Below are 9,358 nucleotides of genomic sequence, written 5' to 3' on the forward strand. Positions count from 1 at the left end.
TTCTATAACCTGGTTTCTGCACCCATGGAAGGGGAAAACTGAGGTGATTGTCTTGCTCTATGTTCTTGGTTTGGATAGTCTCTGCCCCTGGCAGGGGTGGACTATCTGTGTGTTGATTAAATTGTCACTGGAGACTTTCACTGATTGGGAGGTTCCTTTTCTCCTGGCCCAGTTCTGAGCCCTGAACACCCCTACCATTTGAACCTGTTCCCTTTTGAGATCCTGATAGCACCTTAATTCCCTTGGTGTTTACTGGGCCCTCCCTGGAGTTATTCCAACTCACTGATAGGAACATCCTCTTGAGGCTCCTAGCCCTTCAGTCAATAAAACATGAGATTTTGCCCAAATTGTCTACCTTAAATGTTCCATGGATTCCCAGACCTGTCACCACTTCCAGACTGTTGGATATGTCTACAAAAGGAGGCATCAGCACAGTTGCTGGACTCCTGGTGTAAGGGATCCTTCTTGCTGCAAAGATGACTGTCCTGCAATTCACTCTCTAGACAAGGGTGACCTCAACATCAAATATCTGCCTGCCTCTGCCTCCCAAGTACAGGGTATAAAGGCTTGTACCACCCCTACCTAGACAAACATATAATTAAAAAAATCTTTTGAAAATCAATAATGAACATACATCAGGCAAACAAACAAAGAATCAAAATGTCAACTAAAGCTACAGACCTCAAGTGAATATGCCAGGTTTTATATCCCATATACAATGTTATCATGACCTTAATATAAAAAAGCTTCTGGCAGGCAGTGCTGGTACACCCCCTCAGTCCCAGTACCATTATGGAGAGGAAGGAATATCTCTGTGAGTTTGAGGCCATCAAGGTATCTGTGGTGAGTTCCAAGACAGCCTGAGCTACATAAAAAAACCCTGTCTCAATAAAGAAAAAGGGAAACTAAAAAAGATGCAGATGGTCCCTGCAGAACAATTGTTTCTAGACATTGCTGAGCAAAGAGGAACATGGTGTCTTGGAATTATATTATGTCTAAGTATGTGACCAAGCCACCTGAGTCAATTGGTTCTCCAGGGATGGAGTGATGATCAAAAAAGAACGATAGACTATTAGACAACATTATAATGTGACTCCAGCCAATTCCGAGGCAGAAGTAAGTTTATATTTTCCAAGTCTACTTTTATACTATTTTAATGATATTAAAGTAATAAGATAAGTTCTAGGTTAAGGAAATAGCAAGGTAATAAACAAAAGTACCAAGATCAATGTTTCTAGGGGCATATCAGGATGAATAACATATCTGAGACTACTTTTCTCTGCTGGTCAAATAGAAAATTACTGCCAAGTTTCTAGAAGGGGTCCTAAGGACTATCCACAAGGATTTCTTTTGGACTTCTTTTCAGATTGCTCTTTTTTCATATTAATTTTCAAAAATATGAGGGGCAAGCAGTGTTACAAAAAAGTAATTTTTTTTTATTAGTTGGTTTTAAGGTAGTCAGTCAGCAAAGATGTTCTGTATTGGACTCTAAGAGGACACTGAATTTGAGTTTCCTACTCGTACATTGGGGAAAAAATGAAACCAAATCCAAAGCTTGGATGTGGCAGCTTTTTCCCTTGTACTGTCTTCTTCTCCCATGGTCCTCTTCCAATCCAAATCCAATAATATCTAAACCACATCTATGTCTCTTATGCTCAGTTATTGGCTGTTGGCATCTTTATTTACCAATCTGAAATAACTTGGGTGCAGAATCACAGGTCTACATGCAGACTCCAGTTCTTAGGTGGGTGGAGAGTCTACCCTTAGTGTTACAATAGATAGCAAGACAAAACCTCAAAAATTCCCCTTTTTAGTCCAATAAAAGACTCCTTTCTCATAAATATAAATTGAATAACATTATGACAATTATGAAAATCATAAGGTATTATATACACCTATAATGTCCAGTCCCTTATATTTGGCAATTTAGATAAAGTATTTTTCTTATCTGGGCTAACTTAACGAGTTGACAATTTTGTATAGTCCCAGCATTCCTTTCCCCTGTTCTATAGGAGTACCCAAGCAGCATCCACTGTTCTGCTGTGGGTGTCTGCATCTGTCTGAGTCAGATGCTATTTGGACCTTCTCAGAGGACAACTGTACTAGACTTGTGTCTGCAAGCAGATTAGAATATCATTAATAGTGTGAGTGACTGATACTTGCCCATGGGATGGATCTCAAATTTGACCCATTATTGGATGATCATTCCCTCAGTCTCTGCTCCATCTCCCCTTTGCACCCATGTCTCTGTTTTAAAAGTGTCTTAGTTAGGGTCTCACAGCTATGAACTGACACCATGACTAAGGCAACTCTTATAAAGACAGCACTGAATTGTGGCTGACTTACAGGTTCAAAAGTTCAGTCCATTATCATCAAAGTAGGAACATGGCAGCATTCAGGCAGACATGGTGCAGGAGTTGCTGAGAGTTCTACAACTTCATCTAAAGTCTGCTAGCACAATACTGGCATCAAGGAAGCAAGGATGAAGTTCTTAAACCCATACCCACAGTGACACACCTACTCCAACAAGACCACACCTACTCCAACAGAGCCATACCTACTAATAGTGCCACTCCCTGGGCCAAGCATATACAAATCATCACAAAAAGTCATCCTCTTCATATATTAAAAAGCTCACACCGATGGAAAACTTGAACTACTGGCTCTCCCTACTTTGATGGGAGACGATTTACTTTGGAGTAAGAACTTGAAGTTCATGAAGTGTGTGACCTATAGAGACAGCTTAATGCCTGGCAACAAAAATGACCACCAAAATGGCCTTTGTGATATAGCCATCACCCATATGTTGATATAAACATGGAGACATAAGCTATGTGGGACAGATATGTGAGAGGGGTCATTAGCATGTTGCTCTTGTAATGTGCATAAATCCCCTTCAAGAGGTCTATCACTACAAGTCCTGTGACAGAAGCTTGATCACTCCTGGGAGCTGGTATGTGTCATTTCACACAGTATTCAAAGCCTAACACGTAGGACTTCATGCATATTCCTTCAAGGATATCAGGTATAGAATAAGCACATTACAGCTTGCCACACACACACACACACACACACACACACACACACACACACACACACATATATATATATATATATATATATATATATATATATATATATATACACACGATGTTTAATTAGTAAAAATTGAGGGCAGCAAACCCAAGAAGGATGTTATGGTTAACCCTGGGGCTAATTATATTTGATGTTAATTTTCTCCTGTGAGGGGTTAGGAAGAAGGACTGAGTCAGCACTTAGATGATTACCTGTATACCTGCTTTTCACAATAATTCATAAAATAAAGGAGAGCTGATGATTGGGAAGATAAAGGGAACGTGGAGGAGAAGGTGGGGGGGAAGAAAATGAAGGATAAAAAGGAAGAGGAAGAAGGTGCAGAGGAGGAAGAAGAAGAGGAGCACAAGTAAATGGTCTGGAGAAACTGAAAGTTATATGGGGTCACTTGATGTGGAAGGTGGTATTGTATCAGTAGATCTGCCCAATATAGGCACACAGTATGTATTTACATTAATTGTGTTGTTTTTTTCATTGCCTAGGCATATATGGGATGGAGATTTACTGCAACAGAAGGCTCTTAGTACTGTGCTGTGAGAGATAAGGGCAGACACACAGTCTCCATCCTTCTCTAATTATTTTTTTTTGTATGAAAATATTCAAATGTTTCTGGCTACACAAGCCAGTGGAGATGATAGTCCCTTGACTTGGAATTCAAAGTCAGTCATTACTGTTCATGATGCTTTGATTTGGTCAAAGTCGGAATCTCTTCCAACTAGTATGAGCAGTGGTGTTGGTCAAACTCTGGATTTATAATAGATAGAAGAAATCAGATTCTTGTGATGGTTTTAAAAATAATTTCTTTTGTACTGAACCATTTCCTTTATTAAAGCTTTGTTGAAGCAGAATTTCTGTAACTTCTACTGTGTATAAATTTTAAATTGTGAGAGACTTGTTGATGTTCGTGTTAATGGTTTTGTATTGTGAGTCAGGGTGACTATGTGTAGCCCTGGCTGCCATTGAAGTCTCTCTGTTGACCAGGCTGGACTCCAGCTCAGAGATTTTTCTGCTTCTGCCTCCCAAGTGCTGCAATTAAAGGGCTGCTCCACCACTGACTGGCATGGTAGGTGCTATTTAAAGTATAAAACCAAGAAATCACTGTCGTCCTGATAATGATCACTTTCACTGCTCCTCATGTTACAGCTTATAGTCACCCTTTTCCTAACTGCCCATCAGGGTGTTCACTGATTTGTTTTCCCCTTTCAGAAGATCTTGTAAATAAAATAATTATGATTGATTTGTGTACAACCATGAGGATTTTCCATTAATATAAGTGTGGTATTGTGTGCTGTAATGCAGTTTCTCCTGTGTCATTAGTCCAAGGACTTTTAGCTGCCTTCAGGTTGGGACTACTGTAAATAATGTTGCTCTGTGCATTCATTCACCTATTCCTCTCTTCTGTGTGTCAATATTCAGGCAGCAAATGCCTGCATGCCTTGTTTCTACATGTGAGAGTTTACCTTCTAGATATGATGGAACAAGAAAGTCAACAATGAAGGAACATACTACCTACAAGTATCAAGAGAAGGCACACATGTCATGCCACACAGAGCTATGTCAGACAGACTATTGTTGAGTGGGAGACAGATAAACATGAGAAAGAGGCCTCAACCTTTCTTGGGCACTCCTTGGGCACAGGAAACTGTTCGTGGATTTCCTGGTTTGAATAATCTAAACAGGTTTCATATTTGGGACCATGCTTTGTCCTGAGATGGAAAAATACTGGATAGGGTCTTAAAAGGTGAAGATGTTCTGTTTTCTCAGAGTCATTGGTTTGCCTGTGAGAGCTTTGTCCCTGGGAAGGCCATTTGGCCTTTCACAGGACAAGTCAGCCTTCTTTAGGAAGCCCTAGGTGTTGTCATGTCACATCAGGAAACAGATGAACAGAGCAATGGCTCCATGCTTGTCTGTCTTACACACTGACAAATGTGTCTTGTTTGTATGACTTTCAGTCCCTCAGCCTGCTCACCAGCACTTGCTCTCTTCAATGAGTCTTCTCAATTTTTCCAACTATCATACAGAATAAGAGTTATGTTACTATGTTGTATGATCATTTTAATAATGGAGTTCATCATTTTAATTTACACAGCTTTCCAATCCTCTCTCCCTTTCACTTGTTGGGTTGCTGTTTTGTGTTTGAGTGTATAAGAAAGAGCAGGCATGCATTTGCCACACCATGCATGAAGAGATTGGAGGACAATCCTGAGCCATTGTTTAGTACAGGCCTCTGGCTTTCTGATATTGTGGAATGCCAGGGTAGCTGGTCTACAAACTTTTGAGAATTTACATGAGCCCTCCAATCTCTCAACAGGATCACTAGGACTCTAGACACATGCAAACAAGTCTGGCTTTACATGGGTTCTGGGAGTCAAACTCAGGTTCCCAATAATGCACTGAAGCACTCTACCCATTGAACCTTCTTCCAAGTGCCTCACTCTTTCCTCATGTTGGGCATTGACTTCTCTCATTCCTCATTGATTTTTTTTTGTATATTATGAAGTTCTGGGTTTCTTTTAAAGATTTATTTATTTTGTGAATATGAGTAAACTGTTGCTGTCTTCAGACACACCTGAAGTGGGTCACAGATGGTTTTGATCCTTCATGTGGTTGCTGGGAATTGAGCTCGGGACCTCTGGAAGAGCAGCCAGCATTCTTAACTCCTGAGTCATCTCTTCAGCCCCTAGATTTTGTTTTTGAGGTAGGGTCTCAGAGTGTAACCATCACTGTCTTAGAAACTGCTATATTGGCCAGGGTGTTCCAAATGGTAAATGTCACTATCAGACCAAGATTATCTGAGAAGCACACCCTTGTGATCTCTGCATTACTCTCCTGTTATAACTGGACACAAGACTTTCATAGTCTTGTGATAAAGTCCAGAGACAACAGATAAGGTAAGTGTCTCTCCACTTCTTATCTTTCCTGACTACCTGGTGAATCCTGTGGCTACTTACATGCNATTTTCCCTCAGACAATCCCAGTCTCCAGAGTCTCACAGAGTTCCAGTAAACTGAGCATGGGGGCTCACATTTACAATCCCAGCACTCGGGAGGAAGAGGCTCATGGATCTCTGTGAGTTCCAGGCCAGCCTGTTCTACACAGCAACACAAAAAGGAGACCAGAAAGGCTCTCTCATGATCACCTGGCTAACCAGGGCAGTCATGCTGCTCTCAGTGACTACACAAGTTATTTCTCTCAGTATCTCATGGATCCTCTGACGACCTTGTTTAGCACATAGACACAGGTCACAGAACAGTTTTGCAAGCATTTATTTGAATCAGTCTAAGAGACTGGATGATGAAAAAACTGGATCAGGAATCCAACTTCAGGAGAGAAAAAGGACAGGTCAGCAAGATGGCACTTGGATCAGACATGTTGCAAAGATGGGTTGCCCAAAACACATTAACATCTATTGTCCTAATAGCTTGGAGAGAGGGTCTAAAAATGATCTTAAGGTGTCCATTCTATAGTGTGCCTGGCATTTTGGCCTGGTGAGCATGACTTCCTGGAAAACAAAAAGGCAGAGAGGGACAGTGTTGGCTATAGTCAAGTTACAGGACCTCAGCATGGCTCCCCAACCACCCACAAAGAGACTGCTCCTCATGCACAGCAAAGAAAATCTCATGCAGTGATTCCAGTAACAAATTCTGCCTCAAGGGAATTGGAGCCCACCCTTCAGGAGGAAGCCTGAAAACACCATAGTTAGGCAGGGACAAAGGGGAGAAGGTTCCTGAAACATAATAAGGGTTAGGTCTATAGAGGGACAGTAGAGCTGAGTATGAGTTTGGTGATATCTCCCATTACTGAGCACCTCTCTCCGGGCTCATTGGCTGTGTAGCCATGTTAAAAATATGTCCCCCATTTGGACTTGTTAAAGGAAAATCATTTTGGATAGCACTGTGGTTTTTCAAAACCTGATACTCAAGTAAAATACTTTGGGAAATAAGATGAGAGCTACACTGTTCAAAACATACATCTCTGCAATTCAGTTATGCTTGAAACAAGATACGACAAGAGACAACAGTGGTGAGCAACTGGAGTCACTCCCTGTGGTGGGGGTGGCATTTCAGACATGGTGGGAGGTTTTGTTGTAGCACAGATGATGCCAGCAGACATGGGATTCATCAAAGGCAGAGGAATAATAGACCTCAGAGAGGTTCCAAAAAAGATCCTGGTGAGAAATTTCAAGCATATTAGAGTAGAGCTGTGAGTACCAAACCTGTGCAGAGGCCATTCCAAGGACTCCCTGTTCCTACTATGGGTGAGAACCCCATATTTACCCAGCATGTGGGAGTGAGCTGAAGGATCATGCAAGGAACAGGCTGGCTGTGTACCTGGCATGCTGCTTTACATGTAGTAGGGTGACCAAGGGTTTCAGTTCTCAGTTGCAGGTCACCTGACATGTAGTAATGGTTGCATTTATCAATGGTATACAGCCTTACAGCATCTGTTGCATTGGTGAGTGGAGGTAGGCAGAAAAATACCATAATTTTGGGTTCCAGAAATATGTTTCTTAATCTTTTCTCTCTGTAGCAGCCCTGGATTTTTTCAAAGGCCCCCTTTTCCTCTGAAGTAGCATTAAATGCCTAGAGTTCTTGATACATTCACACCCTACTTCCAGAGACAACATGTGCATAAACTTCGAAGAAAGGAGCACACGCTTATGCTGCAAACACCGAGAGAAAAATACCATTAAAAGACAATGGGATGGTCAAAGCAGAGGCTCAATGTTCCTTGCAGCATCTACAAATGCCTTAACTGACTTTTCTCATAGTCAAACCCTCCCAAAGGCTTCAGCTTCCCAGATACAACATGGTTTACATGACATACACAGATCTAGCAGAGAAACATCCATGAGTGGACAGACCTTGATATCTGACCTTCACATAAGCCCAAAACTTGCCTCAGCTTCAACTGTGCATAAAAGGTCCCTTTATCATGAGTATAATCACCAGCACAACTCTGTCCCCACATCCCACAAACCAAACACTTTTATCTCAAAGCAGAAAGCATCAATTGTCTTCTGCAGCTCCTTGCCAGTGGTCTCCCGAGGACACCTAGGTCTGTCTCAGTGCCCCACTTAGATATCTCCATGGGTCTGAGATGGGATGAACAAGGGTATCACTCTCACTTGTCTGGAAGCTCAGCTCTCCAGTCACCAGCAAGCCCAGCAGAAGAATTGTTCCCTTCATGGTGAAGAGTGCTAAATGCTCCTCTCAGTGCAGATCCTCTTCTTTATAAACCATTATAGCTCTGAGCCCAGCCACACCCATTCGCAATCATGCCTCCAGGAGTTCCAAACACCATTTGGGCTAGAGCCTCGCACATGTGGATCTCCTTTCAACTTGCACAGAGGCAGCAACATTGGGGCCCCTCCCATTCTGAAGAACAAACAGCCTGAGACAGCCTGATGTCATCAGTTTCTGGAGAGAAGTTGTTTGTACATTTGACAAAGATGGTTTATTTTGATCTTTGCAAGCAGCCCAAGTACTGAACAACAACAACAACAACAACAAAAAAAACCCTGTCGTCCTATTTTACTTATCACCAGTGGTTCCTTGTCAAACTCCTTACCTATTCTTGATCCCATTGTCCAAGCTACTGAGACTTTTGTATTGGAAGGTTGAGGACAAAGAGGCATCATCTACCTCACTGTGACACTCAGCCAGGGTAGTCCCCAGTTCTTTGGCAGTGTGGATATTCTTGGGGGCTGATGATGCTTTTGTACCACAAATTGTGCTTCACTCCACAGTCGCTCATTCCTATTGTCATGTTCACCTTGACCACTCTCAGCTCTGTTAGAACAATGTGTTAAGGAGGTTTGAACAGTATTGTCCATGTGGTGAGAGCATTGAGTGGTAGAGTGAGGTATTCAACCCTGAACGTGAACTCTCCTGTCCACAACCCCTCAAGCAACTGTGAACTACCTGCCTGTAAACTACACTGCTCCACAAGCCACAGGAAGTGCTGTGTGTATAGACTGTATCAAGTTCAGAACAACATACTTACCCTAAGGAAGACATTTCCAGCAGGGATATGATTGTCAGCTGTGTGTGGTAGTTCATGATTCTTAAGACAGGAAGGTCTTAAATTTAGGCTTACCATGTTTGCAGCTTGTGATGGTTAATCTTGATGATCTTTCTTACTGGGTTGAATGTTGTCATAGAAACAAAGTTCTGAGTGGGTGTTTTTAGGTTTGGTCAATTGAGGTGGGTAGACTTAATTTTATGTGGAATCGTGTACTATGGTTACATATAGGGTAGACAGA

The 9,358-nt window shown here is 41.9% G+C and overlaps 1 protein-coding gene across 1 annotated transcript; it reads right to left on the minus strand.

Annotated features, from left to right (window-relative positions):
- Positions 1-6,499: 6,499 nt before the first annotated feature.
- LOC110288293 (secretoglobin family 2B member 20-like) lies at positions 6,500-8,282 on the minus strand. Its single transcript, XM_021154681.1, is given in 3 exon segments — positions 6,500-6,595; positions 7,575-7,750; positions 8,216-8,282. Coding segments are annotated over 3 exon segments (339 nt in total).
- Between the last annotated feature and the right edge of the window lie 1,076 nt (positions 8,283-9,358).

The sequence above is a fragment of the Mus caroli genome, unplaced genomic scaffold, assembly GCF_900094665.2.
Source record: "Mus caroli unplaced genomic scaffold, CAROLI_EIJ_v1.1 scaffold_13236_1, whole genome shotgun sequence".
NCBI classification, from domain to species: domain Eukaryota; kingdom Metazoa; phylum Chordata; class Mammalia; order Rodentia; family Muridae; genus Mus; species Mus caroli.